Raw genomic sequence first — 20,044 nt, forward strand, 5'->3', positions numbered from 1 at the left:
TTCCTCGCTCCATCAAACCAAATGGAATTGTAGACAGAAGCTGGCATCTCTTGGGAAAGTATCATGGAATAACACAGATCATTTAAGAAAACATGCTTATTTCTTGTGTTTTAATTATTACAAAGAGTCATGTCCACCTATTTTTGGGGGGGGTAGAAAGAGGTGTGGGGTAAGGAATGGGGTGGAGCAGGAAGAGGAGGAGAGAAAAACCAGGGTTTTGAAATAAAGACCACACACTTTGCATTTTTAAATTTAATTTCCAGGCTAACCTACTTTTTATTTAATGCAAATTACAGTACCAGTTAACTATTTCCGAACCGAGTCACACAGAACAAAATGTATTTACAAGGGGGTTGGAGGGGCTGGGGAAATAATAAAACATTAAGCATACTTTCCACAAAAAAAGTTTATACTTAAAATGAAAAAAAATTCAGTCACAGAGGCATTCAAGTAGTAATAGTTATACAGGTTTTGCTTTTCCTTTAAATCAAGACAGATTTGCACAAGTGTATGCAATAGTTTGTATACCCACAATCCTTAATATATATATTTATTTTTTTTAGATTTCTGTTTTTAAGATGGAAGCTGTCACGCTAATTTGTGTGTGTACAGGCCCAAGTGATCCATCAGCAACACATTAATGAACGCAAATTTTTACAGGCAAGCAAATTTATATATATAAATATATATATATATAAAATTGAGGAAGAACAACACAAGGATGCTACTTTTCTCAAGCTAACCCCCTAGGTACTGTTTTTTTAGTTTTACTTTTTTGTTGTTTTGCTGTTATTGCAGTGTTGCAAAATGAAACAAATTCCATGAACAAAAACTGACTAAAACCGCTGTGGAAATAATGGGAACACCAAAGATGCCTTTTTATATTCTCAGAAAAGTAGCTCCTGGGTCGAATACTCTACTGTGCTTTTATAGCTATCATTTTTTTTTTTTAAACCTTGAGTAGCTGAGATTTCTAATAGAGAAAAGTTTACTGGTCTTTTTTTTTTTAAAAGCATAACAAGTCTGGAAAAACATAAAATGATCTCTAGTTGCAAATTGCAGGCATCTGCCGGTATTGAGATAAAACTTGGTTTAAAACAAGTAGAAAAGTGAACTGGGATCTTGGATCAGCCATTTTTTTTTTAAATTTATAGGTAAATGACCATCATTAATTTTTTTCCTTAAAAAGATAGCTAAGTTTGAAATTAAAATACCAGTGTCTTGATTGGCGTCCACCAGGGGACACAGAGATTGTAATTAATTCCATCTCAGAAACATATGCAATTGCAGAGTAGACAAAATGACAGATCAAGACCATACTTCATTAAAAACAAGCCTAAAATAAAATAAAATAAAATAAAAAAAAAGCTAGTAACAATTCCGAGTGGACTGTCAAAAACAAATTGACATCACTGACCTTCGTGTCACCAGAAAGAAAGTGCAGCCTCTGCCTCACTGGAATGGACACGAGATGGATCAAAAAAACAAAAACCAAAACCAAAACAAAAACAAAAACCAGCAACCTTTGGTTTGGTAAAGAGTTAAGTGTTTTTCCATTCAAGACAATCTTATGTGGAATACTAACAAGGTAGAAAACACAAGTGAACTAGTTTTAAAAACAAGGCCTTCGTGCTGGGCACAAGAAATCAAGAATAACATTGAAGTTATTGTCTTAAGAAAACAAACTGGCGGGGAGGGGCTGGGGAATAGCAGAAACGGGAACAGGAAATTCCCTTATTACAAAGATGCTGTAGTGTTCTACAGTAATGGCCCCAGAGCACCGCAGCTATCCTGCAGGTTGTCTGGCTATCAGTGTAGAATACTAGGGGGATTTTTAAATATCTTTTCTGTTTGTAAAAGCCCAATTGCTCTCTCTTTAATACAGTGAAGGGAGAGACAAAAAACCAAAGGCTCCACAAGACCTCTGGACAGAAGGAATAGGGAGAGACGTGCAAAGTCTAATCTAGCTACTAGGTGCCAAGTGGGCAGGTGTAAAATGAAACCAGTCATTGCTATTGGAGGGCGGTGGCGTGGGCAACTTTAGAACATCCAGAGCAAAGCCATGGCTTGAACGAAATGAATCACAAACACAATTTCCTTTCGTTCCATTACTGACCATGGTATTACTGAAACCTTACAAGCACTCTAAAGGGTGAGAAAGCAGGGGAGCAAAGATGCCATTTTGTCTGGGATACAGCTGTTAAAAAGGACAATAAAAGGGAAATAAAATTAAAAAAAATCATGGAAGTGAAGGCACTCCAAACTATATAGATACACTATACATCGCTAGAGTTATTGTTACAATAATACAGGCCGGTACCTACTGTACAGAGTTAAAACTATATGGCTTTAAAAAGCTCGTCTACATTTTATCTGATTATTAAACAGAATCACTGCCCTGAATGGTAACTTTTTGCTCATTAATAACAGTTCCTGGGTCCACATATTTACATACAAAACAATAAAACTCAAAATTTAAAAACAATCAAAAATAATGTACAAGCTTGAATTTGGTGAGGAGCTCCCCCCATACCCTTATTTACAAAAAACAAAAAAAACGTGATTCAAAGGCCTGGATTGAACATGTATAAAAGCGTTTGTGATCCTGCCATGATCCTTGAAAAAAAAAAAAAAAAAAAAAAAAGTCAGAGACGTCAGCCTACACAGACACACTTGCACCATCATGAAGTAGAACTAAAAGAATGAGAGGAAAAGCTCTTTACTTTCCTCTACCAACCTTGAATGAAAAAACCAAACCAACCACCTGAAGCAGCGATTTTTATCAACTTGGTAATTTACTGTCCCTAAGTCCATAGTAAATGTCTTTGCCCAGCCTTCCAGCTGTCTTGTCTATGAAGCAGATCCAGTCACTGCTACTGTCCCCTGCTTTTCAAGTCTTCTAAAATCTCTCCGGCCATTTGATCATGTCAGGCTCTAGTACATCATTCATGGCACTCACTGGCTCATTTCTTGCATTAACACTCCTTTCAGGCTTCAGTTATTTATTACAAGTGCTGGGGGTTGTTTTTGTTCAATTGAAAAACATGGTTTCCCTTCTCTCCAGTTGTAATCAGTCTAGAGCTGCTTAAAAATCTTTTCTGTTGCCCCCAGTTTCACTAAATAACGAGGGACATAACTAAGGTGGATTAGCCACTCTCTTTCCAGGTTTCCATTCATCTGTGCAAATAACTCCCTTCCCAAACATCCATTGTTTATCAGACAGGACAGAGGGACCTCTACGGCTGCTAAGAAACATTCCTTCAAAAAAAAAATCTCACAAACGGGCAAATATGAAGCACATGGACAGGAAATGTACTGAGTTCATAAACAAACCTCCTGCCACCCTGCAGTGACTGAGTTTACTTAGCCGCTACTGCTGGCTACTCCTGGGCCACACATAAAAGTCTGTAAATGTAAGAAACAATTTATTGTGCCTTAAAGATCCACAGGTCAAGTAATAGCCTATAAGCACCAAGGTGACTAACGTTTCTCTGAATGTGTATAAGGCCCACACAGACATCAACCTCAACGATAAGACAGACCAGGTCTCAAAAGTCTATTTCTACATTGCAGCTGCAACTTCCTGCTGCTCAACTGACTTTTCCCAAGGAATATTGCTTTAACTTCAGAAATGGAGACTTTGATTCTTACACCATTCACCACTACAGGAAAAAAAACCCTTAAACTCAGACTGGAAACAAACATTCATCTTATGCTTCAATCAGACCATTTAAAGACTGTAGACAAAATAGAACTCAAAAAGTAGTACTGTATCTATTTATATTATATACACACACTTATTTAGTCAGCTTCCCCTCAAGTCAGCAGGTACAAGTTACTGTTGATATCACTTTGATGTGTATTTTATTAATATTCTACCAATGTAAAAACATCATAATGGCAACTCTGACATGCATCAATAAATAAAGATTAAAAAAGCAGAAGGTTAAAATGATGAAATTAAATACAGATTCTAGCTGTGGATTTAAAATGAGATCTATCTATAGAGCATGGCAATCTGCAAGCTCAAACTGCAGTAAAAAATATTACAAATAAACCAGTAGATTGTTACAGTTCACATTATAAACCCTGGTGTCCTTTTCCTGTGTGCATCTTGGGAAAGGGCATCTCGTTCAGAGCAAAAAACTGAAAAATGCTTTCACAGTGGCCACTTTCCAAAAGGCCCCAAAATGCTGCCTGCCCCCTCCTCCTGTGGGATTCCATTCCTCATCTTCTCTCTGCTGGAGATTAGAGCTTACTGGCCATTCTCTTGCACTATATGGCTCTCTTAAAAACAGAAGTCCAAGACTTGGTGGAGGAGCTCAGACTAGGCAAACAAGCTGCTTCAATAAAGCTAACCGGGTGTGTTTGACATGCGTGTGTGTATATATTATAAATATATATCCATATATATCCCACTTGATAGACTTTTTTCCATATCGAAGCTGCAGGTTTCTCTATTGCTAGCGTTAATTTTTAAAGTAAGTCTTCCACTAGCAGTTCCAAGTTTAGACATACAGTAAGCACCCCCCGCCCCAGGCTACCTATTATCCTATCGCCTCCCCATCCCCCAGACCATGCCAAAGGCAGTTCTTCAGATAGCCTAGATATGGATTCACTTACAAGAATCACTTAGCTCTGTTGAATGATCCTGGCTAAGCTCCCAACCAAATTCAAGCTGTGCACTACACCAAAGTCTGAAACTTCACTTCAAAAGAAAATAAAAAAGGTTATTTAAAAAAACAACAACAAAAAACAAAAAAAACAAAGTCAGCAGAGAATGACGGTCTTTCTGTTGTGGGAGGGGGCATGAGGCAAGACTCCTTGTTCTGAAGTACACAAACTTTCCATGCGCAGAGATTGTCAAGGGAAGAGACATTGGTGTGTTCTATTGCTCCACTTTCCCTTCTCCCCCGCACCTATTCCCCTGCCCTGGAGACCCCGCAGAGTGAGATACAATGAACTGGTTTGTATTTATAGATATTTTACAAGGTTAAATAAGAACAACAATAATAATAAAAAAATTGAACACTAAAATGAACAGGGTTTGTTTTGTTTTGTTTTTTTCCTCTTTTTAATTTCCTTTCCAAATGTGACCAGTGTTGCTGAGCAAGACTCAAATTACTGGTGATTTGTCCTGTGCAGCTGGCTTGCGTGGGACCACTTCAGGTGGAGTTGGAGGCTGATGCTGAAGCTGCGTTATTGGTCTGACCTCGCTCTCCTGCATTAACATCTGCCAATGACAGAAAAGGGAGAGCAAAAAGCAGTGTTACTTCCAAGCAACAGTCACCTCAATCAATGGATTAGACCTTTTTGGTGCACTCAGCCCTACAGCCCCCACCAACTTAGAACCCATGTAGTCTGCATCACTGTGCCATGCTGTGGGGTTAAGATGTTCTCCTGAACGCAATCATGGGTGAGGAGGGAGTGATTCAATGGGGCATGATCTGCAAGAAGTATATTACTGACTCAAATGGAGCTGCAGAAAAGCCTTTTTCAAAGGCTGAAGTCACCAGGGTACCAGCACTATCTTGCACTTTAAACTGCAAGTGTGCATAGCTGTATGCCAGAGGTGGCCCAGTGGGAAAACCTGCTGCAACGCTCACAGTCATGTTAGAATTCAATAACTTTACTGGCATGGCAAGGCACACTTGCAATCCCAAAGTATATGTGGCTACCACAAGCTTTCCCATTGGTGCTCAGGCTTTATATTGTGTCCATCATGTAGTGAAGCCATCTGTTAAATGTGTGTATGAGCCGAGACAATGAAAGCAACCGGCCACAGTCTCTGGTAGAAACAGCTTGCATATTAATGTATAATTCATGGACTTGTTCCCTCAATACGTCTTTCAAGTCTATTGCTTTATTTCAGGGTGCATTTGATTTAAATCACTAGTCAGGAAGACTCGATTTAATCATAGTTTTCTACATAAAAGTGCATTCTTGTTGATTGTTATAACCTTAATACATATTCTTCACAACTCAGAGATTGATGTAGGTTTCATTTTTAGAAGGTACACACTATACATTTTTAAACTGTGATTTATTTTGAAAACTTTTCAGATTAGTTTTACAGCTATATCAGAAAATGAATGATTGTTTGGTTATTTCATTTACCAAAGGTAATTAAAGCAGATATTTATGAAATCACTGGGAGGTGAACTATCTCCAATTCAACACGTTAATCATTAATATTTGGAGGATTTTCTTGCCATGCTGTATTAGGAGGAGAACATCACCAGACAGACATTTAAATTGTTTTATTTAACTAAAACAACAACGTCAAGTATTCTGGATTTTTTTCTTCAACAGCAAGCATATAATATTTTAACAAAACAAGCATATGTCCCTCGCTTCTCACATTTATCTCCAGACTTCTCCTTGTTCAGATCTATTCCACTCCCAACAATCTTCTATTCATTGGATTTTTTGAAACTTTGCACTTTTAAAGAGAGGTAAGGGATTGACTGTGTACACAAATTTGCAGAGGGACAATAGGGTTGAGGCCTGTTATTTCTCACCTCTATATATCATTTATTTATTTAAAAATATTTTTGCTGTTAACAAGCATGTTACCTCTGGAGACACAAATCCACAGTTTGAGAACTTCAAAACTAAGCATCTCTGATCGTATCTTCTAGACTGAGCACCTAGTCCCATTGGGTAGATAGAAAGATTAACCTAAATAATCTATACAGAAGCCCCTGGAACTCTGTAAGATTGGGTCCCTAATCCATGAACTATTGGAACTCATTTACAAACCTTTTCTTAAACATTACATGAATATATTGTCTCATACTAATAGAATTAGAATTTATAATCCCTATTCCATGATTAAGTATTTTTGAGCTATAATGTATCTTAATTAAAACTATCTTCTGATAGGTTTTTCCTCAAAAAGTATTTTATCAAAAAAAATCTAATTTAAATAAAAAATCAATCTTTAATTTTTTTTTTTCAAAATCATTGATTTTTATCCACCCTGCTTTATTTTGGGGTTGCTCAACACAAGATAGACTTGCCACCTTCCTAACTGCTGAAGCAGATTAATGTCAAGGCTGAAGCCAATAATGAGGCTTACACAATCATACTGCACTGTTGGGAGGCTCAGTGCCTGGCGGTGAATAACCTGAAACACGCTCTCTCTCTTCCCTAACTCGGACAACAGTGTTCACTGAAAAGAGACTCTATAGGGTACGGTGGGCATGTGTCAAGACGCTTTCTAAGGAAGTGCAGCAAAGGATTGTTTCTTTTTCCTATTTCTTTGGAAACTAAGTCATTTCAATGGCATTCTTTCATTTACTGTACAAAAAGCAGCACAGATCATCTCAGTTTATAACAAAATAGAAATCTGTTGGCAAGCAGGATCTTTGACTGTGACCAAAAGGTCCTTCCAGAGAGAATCTCTGTGTTTTTGCTGGTGCATTCGTGAACATTTTAGGAGAATAGGTGAGGTGTAAGAAGCCTGGAAAAAGCAAATATTTAAAAAAGGATAAAACAAAAGCCAGGATGCTGTTAACTGGATAAAATATTAGAGGTGACAACACAGAAGCCTATATACAAGAACAACGTAATGGCCAATTAGCCACATGTTTTTGCAGAGGACAGACAAAGCTGATAAATCTTATGCACAATTACAGCTCTGGTAGAAAAGGAAAATGTATCTGGTTTAGTCCCACACAGAAAACTAAGCTGTTGTCTGGTGAGTATGGATAATACAAAATTGGCTGACACAGACTGTGAAGAAAAAGAAATTTATGACCATCATGAATACTAAGCTGGAGAAAGATAATAATTGAGGGTTAGCACAGGGCACTCTCCCTTTTATTCCCTCCTCCCCACTACCAAATTAAAAGAATTAAATTAATTGTAAACTAATCAAAGTTGCAGATGGTTTCACACAAGAAGCTATCGCAACACAGCTGAGGTTAGACTGGATGAACATAAACCAGAGATCTTGAGAGAAATAGGCTCACTAAAAAAAGGGGGAGATTGAATGTAGGTAAATATAACAATACAGTTGAAGGAAAGCATTGGCTAGCACAAGTACAAAATCAGAGGCTGTGTAGAGAAAAACGGGGGGCGACACCGTCTCCACACCAGTAAAGAGCTTATCATGCAATGCAGCTGCAATAAAAAAATAAAACAGTAACTATAGGGATGTACTGTGCATCTGCACACATTTGTTGATGAAGCTCTTCTATCTAGCCATACTCAATAGTGACCAAAGTAGGGGGCACCGCATTGGAAAAAGGACACTGATAAACAAGGAAAAGAGCTCAGAAAAGCACAGCACTGGATGACGGAAGAGTCAGACAATATGCTCCAGGAGAGATAAGGCTAAAAGAACATTGTCACCTAGGAGAAAAGGAGACAAATGGAAAAAGAGGGTGACCACCTACCCACATCTGAGGAGTGATAACCAGGAGCAGAAGATGGGATCATTAAGCTGAGAAGGGAAATCCTACTTCAGGTAACAGGTTATTTTCTGGTCCTGGCTTCCCTCCACCCCAGAATGGTTCCTCAAATGCAGTAAAAATCACCCAAGTGTACTTAAGATACAAATTTTTTTTTAACCAGTATGTTGGCATTATTGACAGCCCTTGGATTTAAAATATAGTCCCTGCTGTTCTGATAGCTATCTGTTCACGCTAACTAGCTAACTCACTATCACACTGACCAAAAGAATGACCATACTGGGTCAGACCAAAGGTCCATCTAGCCCAGTATCCTGTCTACTGACAGGGGCCAGTGCCAGGTGCTTCAGGGGGAATGAAGAGAACAGGCAAACATTGGATGATCTGTAGCCCACTCCCAGCTTCTGGCAAACAGAGGTGAGGGACACTTCAGAGCATGGTGTTGCATCTTTGCCCATCCTGGCTAATTGTCATTGATGGACCTATCCCCTATAAATTTATCTAGTTCTTTTTTGAACCCTGTTACAGTCTTGACCAGGGGCAGGCAAACTTTTTGGCCTAAGGGACACATCGGGTTTCTGAAATTGTATGGAGGGCCAGTTAGGGGAGCCTGTGCCTCCCCAAACAGCCAGGCATGGCCTGGCTCCGCCCCCTATCTGACCTCCTCCGCTTCTCACCCTTTGATGGCCCCCCACCCTGGGCCTCCTGCCCCATCCAATCCCCCCATTCCCTGTCAGCCTCCCCGGGACTCCTTCCTCATCCAATCCCTCCTCTCATTCCTGACTGCCCCCTGGGTCTCCTTCCCCATCCAACCCCCCCCCTTCTCCCTGCCGTCTGACCACCCCAACCCCTATTCACACCCCCATTCCCTGACCACCCCCCCCAGCTCCCCTGCCCTCTATCCAACCCCCCGTTCCCTGCCCCCTACCGTGCTGCCTGGAGCACCGGTGGCTGGGAGCGCTACAGCTGCACCACCCAGAGCACCGGGACAGGCAGCTGTGCTGGCTGGCTAGAGCCAGCCACGCCACCATGCAGCACAGAGCACCAGGTCAGGCCGCGGCTCTGCAGCTATGCTGCCCGGCAAGAGTTCGCAGCCCTGCCGCCCAGAGAATTGTGCAGTCAGCTGAGGCTGCGGGGGAGGGGGAACAGCAGGGGAGGGGCCAGGGTGAGCCTACCGGGCCAGGAGCTCAGGGGCCAGGCAGGAGGTCCAGTGGGCCATAGTTTGCCCACCTCTGGTCTTGACCTTCAAAACATCCTCTGACAAAGAGTTCCACAGGTTGACTGTATGTTGTGTCAAGAAATACTTCCTATTGTTTGTTTTAAAGCTGCTGCCTCTTAATTTCATTGGGTGACCCCTAGTTCTTGTGTTGTGAGGAGTAAATAACACTTCCTTATTCACTATCTCCACACCATTCATGCTTTTATAGACCTCTATCATGTCCCCCCTTAGTCATCTCTTTTCCAAGCTGAAAAGTACCAGTCCCATTGGGTACGAGAATACATATAACACTGTGTTCTGTATACCACTTGTTGGAATGTGCTATGACTCTTGATTTATTTCCCCTGAAGACAGCGTGGCTAAAAGTGTTAAGATGTAATTATCAAACTGACAAAGAGGAATGGGGAAAAATCTACCTCCAAGTAGTGTATGTAAAACCTGCTTCTCTCATGGTCAGTTTGCTAGCTGGAGTTCCTGCAGAGCATTTGCCTCGGATCAGCTCTGTGTACACATTAGGGGGAGGGGTAAGCAAGGAGACAGCCTAGGTTCCCATACTTGTGGCTCTTCCACAACAATATATACAAAGGCCTTCCAATTTGGGATCAGACTGCTCAGGCAGCTTGTTACATGCCTGCAAACACCAATGTGCTGTATACCATGAACTCTAGGAAAGATACCACCTTGGCTTTTCAGCAGGTTCTGTGCTGCCCAATCAACAGAGTGCAGGCTGGGCACCAGGACGAGTGCGGCTATAGGCTAGTTTCAGTGCCTCTGTACTACGATGTTGCACTGAAAGCACCCAGCCCAGAAAGGGGCCCTGCACACTCAGATTCTCCCTCCTTCATTGGGGAGTCAGCAGTTAAGCGGAGTACATGAGGAAATCTGTGCCTTTGACAGAACCAGCAAAAAAAAAAAAAGAAAGAAAAAAAAAGCCTTTTGGGGGGGAAGGGGGGAGAGATTAGTGTTTGTGCTGCTGTGACAAGCACTTGTGACTGTGGTATTTGCTGGTTCCCGCTAAATCTGCCCAGGCTGGGGAGATGACTGCAGCAGGCTCAGCAGTGCTTGGGGTGAGATTGTTCTCAGCCAGAAGCCTCCTCATTATTAATCTGACAGCTCTGCACATGATGGAAACATGCCATGTATAGGGCTTAGGCCTTGTTACTGTCTCCACAGTCTTGTCAAGAGTGGTGGTGAGCTATTGCTCCCTAAGGCAGCATTTTGCTGCGGCTTCTCTCCGTCCTACTTCCGGAATTGCCTCTGCTTTCTGGTCAGGGATGTGGTGTCCCTCAGAAGCCTACCAGAAAGGCTGCTACATAGGATGGAGCTGCAGTCAGGGTACTACAACCCCTTGATGCTACTTGTTTTAAGAACTGATCAAAGGCCACAGGGATTTTCATTCCTGATATATTGCAATGCTAACCTGAAAGGACACATTGAGGTACGCTGCCAATAGTTTGAGGGTCCTTAAAAGGACAATTTAGGACTCAAGGGGAAGGGTGGGGTGAGTCAAAATTCATCAGAGAGGTGTTCTTTGAGCCTAGAAATCCAGGCTCATCTTGTACTTTATTGCTCTCTATAGAGAACTGTGATCTAGTGGTCTAAGCCCAAACTGGGAGCCAGAAATTTCAGTCACTGACAACCTGTGCACCTCTCTGAGCCTCATTTTCCTTGTCTAAAACTGGGATAATACCTGCCTCTCTCTCATGGGTGATAAGAATTAAATGCTTTCCAAGTGCTTTCAAGGTGAAACTGCACATCTTTGTGCTAAATATTACTCTATGATGAGTGTTGTCATGGTCCTGTGCAACTGCCCTGCGCTGGCACGCAACTCCAGTTCCGCTCTGTCCCACCTTGTTGTTGAGGATGCTGGAACATGTCTCATTTAAGATTAAAGGAATTAGCACAGCACGATGTATCAGAAAATGATCCCTGCAGCTATGCTGGCCGGGGTCCCATGCAGGACAGCACCCATCCCCCTCAGGTAGAAATGCTGACTAGCAGAGCAGCTATCTGGACGCTTATTGATCCAGGAAGAAAGATGCATGATGTTGTGGTATAAGGGCTTTATTGGCACTTTGAAGATGACCTGCATAATGCACAAGTGGAAAAGCACTTTGGGAACAATACAATCATTCCAAACTCGATCCGAGTACAACTTTTATCCCGCCCCAAACCATCATGTATTCAAACATGCCACTGGGTCAAAGAAATCCTATTTTAGGGGTGTCTGAGTAAGTTTACAAATGGTATTGGAGCAAAATTTCATACCCACCTTCCTGAAAAGCCAGCTCCCATCAGTACCATGAGCCCACCTGTATAGGAATCTGAAGGAGAGGGAATTTATAACCAATGTATTTGGAAATCTCTTAAAAATTACACACAATAATTCCCTTTCACATACTGCCCTCATTTCAAGGGCTGATATTCACTGGGCTAGAAGCAAGTGACGTTCACTCATCCAGACTAACTATTGCCCAGCTTGAGCCATAGGCCAAAGACATTTTTGAGGAAATCAGGTAACAGTCATTTTGGAGGCTTTTTCTCTGTGAGCATTTTAAACAGGAGCTGTTTGAAGCTATGATGTTACAGTAAGTTCTGGGAGGGACTGCTGAGCAGGTGAAGTTCAGATAAAGCTGTCAAAGTTGCATGATAAATGCATTTCAACAGATAGCTATTGCCACCACACGCGTGATGGCTGCAAACACATTCAGACACACACTACAGACCAGATCCTCATCTGCAGTAAATTGGTGTTGATCCAGATACTCAGTGGTGTAAATCACTGTGAAAATCAAATGGTGGTTGTGACTACACATATAATGTCTCTCAAACACAGTGTGTGCATTCAAGATGCTGGTTGTGATTCCATAGTTAAAGCTGAGTTGAGTTTTGCACTTAAAGCAGAAATTCAACCCATCGGTTCTTACATATTTTTTTATATACCCCCCACCTTCCCCAGTATATGATTCTATAGATGTCAGGGCAATTTGCACAGGGCCTGTGTCATCTTGTGTGTCTGTACAGGACCTACCTAGCACAATGAGTGTGACTGGATCTTCTAGGTGCTATTGTAACAAATGCTAAATAAAGATGTGCTATTATTCCAAATAGAGTGCAGTTTACATGCTAACAGAATTTGGTGAGACAAAATCTAACTCTCCTGACCACCATTACCATGCTAGGCTTGGGAAAAATACCAATTAGAGGTTATTTTTAACCATGACCCTGCTCTGGATTCAGGAAGATGTAGACAGTATTCTGTCATGCTGATCATAACACAAAAATTGGCTCCCCCATCCCAGTTTTGATCAGCACAATATCCTGAATTTTCAGTTACTGCATTACAAAGACACAGATTTAATGTTGCTATGTAACAATAACACTTCAGCACCATCAGAAGTGACAGTGATTATGTAACAAGTCCCTAACGTGGGTTGTTGTGGGGACTAAACCTGGACTCTCTGGATTTTGAAGTCTGAGCGGCTACTACCTGAGCTAACTGATCAGGTCCACTGGCTTGAAGGTACGAAGACTCAAACTCAAACAGATGCTATAATTGGTCTAGCCACTAGAAGGGGACAAAACACCACACTGTATTACCATGCAATTATACCACACTAACTCATGTAATCTTTTAAAGTCTCCTGCTACATCTACAATCAGCTAACATCTCACCACTCTAAGAGTGGCTTTGAATAATTTATTTACAAGGGCAAACATTTTGCTGAAAAGTGTCACTGTGGGTACCCTGTGTCAGATGGCAAACCTATTCCCATGCTGCTCTGATACTGGTTTAATGATTAGAAGAACTTTGCTACTCAGGGTCTCAGTGTTTCTCAAATGCAGCCACTCTGGCCACACGTGGCCACCAGGAGTTTTTCCTGCGTCCACAACAGCTTCTTGTGCAGAGATGGGGGAGGGGGCAAAGCAGTGACCCCTTCCTGCCGTGCTCAGGGATGGGCTTTAGTCCCCTCCCATACCTGGCTGCAGCCGCAGGACTCCAGCAGCAGGCTCCCCCGCCCCCAACTTCAGGGCTTTGGGTTTCAGGCCAGCCCCCCCGCCATGGTAGCAGGGCTCTGGCTGTGGACTCTGGGCTTCAGCCCCCCCTCCCCCCCGGCTCCAGCTATGGGACTCTGGCTCTGGGAGTCTGTAGGGCCAGCCTTACTGGGTGCTATGATTCAGAGGCAAGAAGTGGGGTAAGCCTGGGGTCTGAGGCCATGGAAGGAAGCCTGGGGCAATTGGGGGAAGCAGTGGGGCCTGGGGGAGGCAAGGGCACCAAAATATAACTGTACATTATTTTTATTATTGAGTCTGCAAAAAAAACAAAACAAAACAAAAACCCTACAATCAATCAACAACAATGATTTGGACATGTAAATATACATATTTGTTTTTCCTGAAGTTAATTAAGTATTTTAGGAAATATTGTCAGAGCGGTCACAAGCAAGAGTTGGCCGTCACACTGTGAGGTCACCAAAAATTTTGTTGAGACACCACCTGGTCTAGACAGTGAATTCTACTGCCAGAGCTAAAGCAAATCAGGTTCACACAATTTCCAACAGAGCCCAATCCTGAAATCTTAATTCAGGCTAAATTCCTCCTGGTACAAGAATTTTGTACGAGTAAGGACTACACAGGTTTGGGTCCAAGGTCATCAAAATAGCTGCGTGTGAAAAACACTAAGAAGATGTAACCGAAAGTTATCTAATATTGAACTATAAATTAAAATTCCTCTGTAGCTCCAAAAGATTCTCATGAGGACCAAAGACACTGGCCCATCTCAGCAATATAGTGGCTACTAACAGGAGGGATAAAATGCTGACACTAATTAGCCATTTTTGAGTACAGTTCACATTTAGGACTTGACCTGAAATGCTTTTCCCTATGTGAGCTCTTCGAAAGCTGTGCTAAACAAAGCAACACCACTGCTTTTTTGAACTCACACTAGTTAATTTCTCATCATCTCTAAGCAATCATACTTTTTGTACCCTGTGCACATCTTAACGGCTCATCTGAAAGACAACACCTTCAGCCACACAAAACTGCCGAGAGCATACTGAGGATTGGCTCAGCACTGACTCAGAGAAAAAACTGCCCTCTCTCTTGAATCATCAACACTATATCATACTTGATCATACTTGCACTCCCAAGTTTTCCTTGGAGATCTCTTAGCCAAGCTCTGACACTGCTCAACTTGTAAGTTCATACAAGATCACAACACACCAGGGTGCGTCTCCAGCCAGTAATGAGGTTTTATAAGTTTCTGACAGCAAGAGACAGAGACAAAGAAGAGAACCACTCTTGGTTGGGCAAAAAGCCAGAGCATTATTTGGTGCCCAAAGCTGGTATAAGGGCATCCACAATAAGAAGTTGTAACTGCTTAGGTGCAGCAGAAATCAATACACTAAAAGTGAATCCCTTGGTAATCCTTTTTGGAAGTGCTAATATATTTTGCATTAGTGAGAAAATCTTGTTTATCCACAATCAGTCAAAATTTGATTGGAAATAAACCTTTCAGATGAGGGTACATTTACTGAACTGATCTTTTCTCTTTTTCCTGGGCATCTCTAAAACTAGCTAAAGTTTAGAGCTCAACAAAATTAGCGCTGAGTGTCTGTGGGTTCCAGAAATTAACTGACCAAGAGGATCTTTCGAAGGTGAGCTTATTCTCATTGTTCCACTTCTTCACACTAGAAATTTGAGTGAAAGAGACACAGACACCAGGAAGCATCATCAAAATGAGCTGGGTTAGGACTCAGTTTAGTATTGCCAAAGTGCCCATAGCCAGCTAATCTAACAAGACTGAATTTAAAATGGAATTAAATTATTCCTCGTCCACCCCAGGGTCTGTTACTCAAGCTTCTTAATGGAGGAGTGTAGTTTGAGAGAGAAGGGAGACAGGCAGGCAGGCGCATGTTCTCACCTGAGGCTGCTGTAGCATTTGTAGGGGTTGAAGCAGCTGCTTGATTCCGAGCATGAGCAGGGATGAGGATCGAAGCCAAAGATGTGTTACTTGACAGTTCTGGAGGGGAGGTGGAACAAACAGAGTTAGCTTATAGTCCACACAGAACCTCTGCATGCAGATTAACTCCTTGGGTTTCTCAGCACACGTAACCATCAATGAAATGCATGCCCTAATAAACAAGGTCACATTACACTTCCATGTATGTCCATGAGCAAGAGGAAGCCACAGTGACAACCAGCATGGGAATTTCCAGAGGAAAGCATCTCTGTATCAGCTACAAGAAGTGACCATTTCCCTGTGAAAGGAGATGACCGTGGAGTAAGCAAAGCACCAACCAGTCCTGGTGCTTGGAAACAGCCTGTTAATACGACTTCATTCTGAGAATCACCCTTTCCCTCCATGAACACACCCACTCAGTCATCGTAAAGGAGAAGGCTGATGACAACAACGTGCTTCTGTGTGCATTGACTGTTACAGGTTCGCCAACAGCTCTGGGGAGTCAGTTCCTTGGCTCAGAAACTCCACTAGAATCACAAAGTGGGTGAGATAATAGCTTTTATTGGACCAACTTCTGTTGGAGAGAGAGAGAGACAAGCATTCGAGAGATGCTACTGTACTGCTGAGATGGGACGGTGTCTTTGTCTCTCTCTCTCGCCAACAGATGGTCCAATAAAAGCCATTACCTCACCCACCTTGTCCCTCTAATACCCTGGGTTCGACACAGCTACACTGATCAGAATGGTCCCTTCTGACCTTAGTATCTGTGAATCTGTGAAACTACACTGCATTAAACTCCACTAGTCAGGGACCTACAAGCCCAACACCAGAGACATAGTTAAGTCTCCTTAAATGATGCCAAGCAGCCTAGAAGGGCTGATTATTCTTATTATTTGAAGACACAGTGAAAAGCTGAGGGGTTTGATTTTAAGATCAGTTAAATGGAACACAAAAGTTACTACTGTTCTTTCTAAAAAACGTAACTTAAGAAAAATAGAACAGTCAAGTTGCTGAGGCCCCCAATTTAAAATAGATGCAATATGTATCGGAGTAACAGGCATCTTATGATGGCAACTGGTGGTAATACTATCAGCTAAGTGTGATGGGGTGGAGCCAACTAGGTCATCAAGTGATAATATGGCAGGCTGCCCTGAAGGGGATCACTCTAGTACTACACCAAAGCTGGCAATGGAGCAGAGAGGAAGGAGAGCCTCCCGATGGCTGTTTCAGAAGTGGAAAAGATTGCTGCTAAAGGAAGTCACATCCAGATAAAGCAAGGGGCAGTCACCTCAATGAAGGAGGAGAAAGACAACCCTTGGCACTGCAAGAACTTGCCTGGGAGAGAAGTGCATGCAGACAGTAGTTAATATAAACTCTATAAAGAGAGAAAAATCTGTCCTGAAACCAAGTCCAATCATCCTGCAGACAAACAGGGTGGTTTTGTACATGACTGTCACTAGCTACTGGGTTTTATCTACTATGCAGATTAAGGAGCCTATGTCTTTTCTGTAACATGTACATTGAATTTAGAGCCTATAAGGGCTGACGTGTCCATTTGATTTTTTTCCTTTTCTCAACAAATAATGTAAAAAGAAAAAGTAATTGACTGAGAAGCCAAGCTGGAGAAAGCTCATTTCGACTACTTACTCACCTCTCACAACTGTACAGTGCTGGGCTGTGCTTCCACAAAATACACAGAAACTCTGACTGGCCGTAAGTAAACATGAGTCACTGCAATAACTGAAACCAGACCAACACCATCTAACTATGAGCACACGGCTACCAGCCGCTCCATGCCCAAAGAAGTTACTCCACTCTTTCCCCGCCCCCACACGAGTAATTTCTTAAATCAGTTGGTATAGAGAACTCACTGTGTATCTCGCTCTTTCTACAGCTCCTAGTGCAAACAAATATACTTTTCTGTTAGCCACTGGCATATAATCCAACAGGGAAATGAAGGGGAAATATGGACACTTACCCTACCAAGAGCACAGCAAAAATGTCATTCATTTTGCTTGACATAGTACCCCTTGATGGTAGTGTTTTAGAGATAGCACATCCAGCTAAAATGTATTGCAGCCAAGTGTCTATAACCACACTCCCAGTGTCTAAAAGGTATGGCTGACCTAGTATAACTACAATGAGTCAACAGAGCTCCCATTCCCCTGTGATTCTTCTGGCATCCAGTCATTAAAGAACTCAGCTCACACTGGCAGAATAGCCACTTTCACTCACTAAGCATCTTCCCACCTGTGGTTCAGACAGAAAAATCTACTAGAAGTGCAAACATGTTAGAAGCTACACTAGGGAATAGAGATAATAGGCAGAAGAGGCCCGCACCCTCCCCATTGTATCCAGGAATCTAAATTCAGGATGATGTGAATACCACAGTATTTCAACTAGAGAGGGATGGATCAAAACAGAGAAAATAAATGACCCAAAACAAACTGCAATTTTTTGAAATAGAATTGAAGATTTGGTTAAAAACTTGATTAAATATGTGTTTTCTCATTTGTGTTTAGATGCAACACACCTCCTGGTTCTGCCCAATACTGGACATGCCAAAATACTGCAGGGAATGGCTGGATTTGTATTATCTGCAGCCTGTCTGCCTCCGTTCTCTCTCAGAAGATTTTCAGCCCAAGATATGAAAAAGAACCTTAACTTTAGGATGCCTAACTGAATCAAATTCCCAACTCAGGACTCTGAAGCCCTCTCTACAATCTGTAAATAAATAAACTAAATATGGCTGTAAGAAGCCCATTGCCTGGAAAGCCTTTAGATTGCAAAGACTTCAGCATCTCCTGTCCACACACAATTGTCCAAGACATCTTACAAGGACTGGCTGCCACAACTGGGACCATGTCTTTAGTTCAGTTCTAGCAGAATCAGGGCAGTTTACAGAGCTATATCCCCATCAAGGAAAAAGGAGTCAAACATTACAGATATAACAGTTCAGCTTGTCCCCCTAGCTCCATCCCAATGCAATGTCTTGTTGTTTAGAAATTGCCCAGTAGCCCCTGTTCCCAATATCAATGGGTTAGTTACTTCAGGAATCCCAGAATGCATTGTTAAAACTACAGTTTTAAGACCTGTTTGCCGCAAGTGCAAACATTGCTAAACCAGGACAAGTGAGAGGACCAAACTTTTTACGCAATTATGTCACTGCAATAATTTCTTCTCAACGTAGACAAGCCCTTCAGAGTTTTCAGCCCCCATACATTTCAGACTGCACCCCTTTCCAAGCCAAGCTATTTTGTCTGAAAGTGAACTGGACCTGCATAGTACTCAAAAGGTTATAGTGCGAAGATTTCTAGTTATGTGGAAAGACAGATTTCAAATGAAACTTTTTGATTAAAGATTTGCTAATGCTTAATAATACACCTGACTGCTCTTTACTGCCTAAAAAAGACACTGGCAAAATGGCAGTTGTGTCAGAGGCAGAAAATCATTTTCTTATCTGCTGGTTCAACTGCAAAACTTCATACTAGTAACTAGTAAACTAACACAGCACAATAGTAACAGAAATATCAGATGCCTTGGTGGGACTGAGCTGGTAGGATCCGTTACAACACTGGTAGTTCAGGGCGACAAAAATGCGTAAACAATTGTGGATGGAGGTGATCACAGGACCATAGAACGTTAGGGTTGGAGGAGACCTCAGGAGGTCATCTAGTCCAACCCCCTGCTCAAAGTGACGTGGGAGGTTGTGCAATTTCAACAATACTAGCAACACTTGCACAATCTTGTGTGTGGACAATGATTTTTACAGATCTAGCAGGACTAAACAGTACAACAGTCTCCCCTTATAATGTAAATTGGCCCTGTGTGTGTTATTAAAACTACATTCCATATTGGTTTAGCCTGTCCACTCTCTCTCTCTCTCTCTCTCTCTCTGGGAGATGTTTTGGTACATCCAATGCAGTGCACTTCCCACATGGGTAGTGTGAATCATGTTAAGTCGAAAGACTACGTTTGTGTTTACGCTCCCTGGCAGAGCTTGAACTAAAGTGGTAGCATGGTTTAAAAGTTACATCGTATGGACACAAACTCAGTTATCTGAGTTACAACAGGGCACCATTTTTCAAAGTTGGGAGCATGGACAGGACTCTGTTTCAAGCATAAGAAGGTGGATTTTGCACTCACTACAGAGCAGGCATCAGTGCTTAAACTACACGAGCTGAACTGGAATGGGAACGGATTCCTAGCAGGTAACAATGCATAGGGATTCTTCCCTGCCTTAATGCTAAGGGCTTGCAGCTATTTATTTAGAAAACTACACTACAACACTAACAAGCTTGTACACCACATTTCTTGCACTCCATACTTAACCAGACCAACCCTGAAGACTTATCAAATGTGAACGGAGAGAATAAATGATGTAAAGGATGCAAGCTTTGCACGTACATTTTTTGGGGGGAAGAGGAGACAAGGATGGCTAATTTG

General features: G+C 41.9%; 1 protein-coding gene across 6 annotated transcripts in view; it reads right to left on the reverse strand.

The window, feature by feature from the left end:
• Positions 1–243: 243 nt before the first annotated feature.
• Positions 244–20,044, reverse strand: part of GSK3B (glycogen synthase kinase 3 beta) — a 184,074-nt gene continuing 164,273 nt past the window's right edge. For 2 of the 6 annotated variants that reach the window (XM_043512573.1, XM_043512558.1), the window contains 3 exons: positions 15,560–15,658; positions 11,909–11,960; positions 244–5,233 (listed from right to left, as the gene is read on the reverse strand). In XM_043512573.1, coding sequence (XP_043368508.1) covers positions 5,227–5,233; positions 11,909–11,960; positions 15,560–15,658 — 158 coding nt within the window. In that variant the 3' untranslated portion in view covers positions 244–5,226. Of the gene's footprint in view, positions 5,234–6,923; positions 7,466–11,908; positions 11,961–15,559; positions 15,659–20,044 lie in introns of those variants that run through there. The other 4 variants (XM_043512569.1, XM_043512550.1, XM_043512565.1 and 1 more) reach the window with 3 other exon arrangements.

This window comes from Dermochelys coriacea, chromosome 1 (genome assembly GCF_009764565.3).
Source record: "Dermochelys coriacea isolate rDerCor1 chromosome 1, rDerCor1.pri.v4, whole genome shotgun sequence".
Lineage (NCBI taxonomy): Eukaryota > Metazoa > Chordata > Testudines > Dermochelyidae > Dermochelys > Dermochelys coriacea.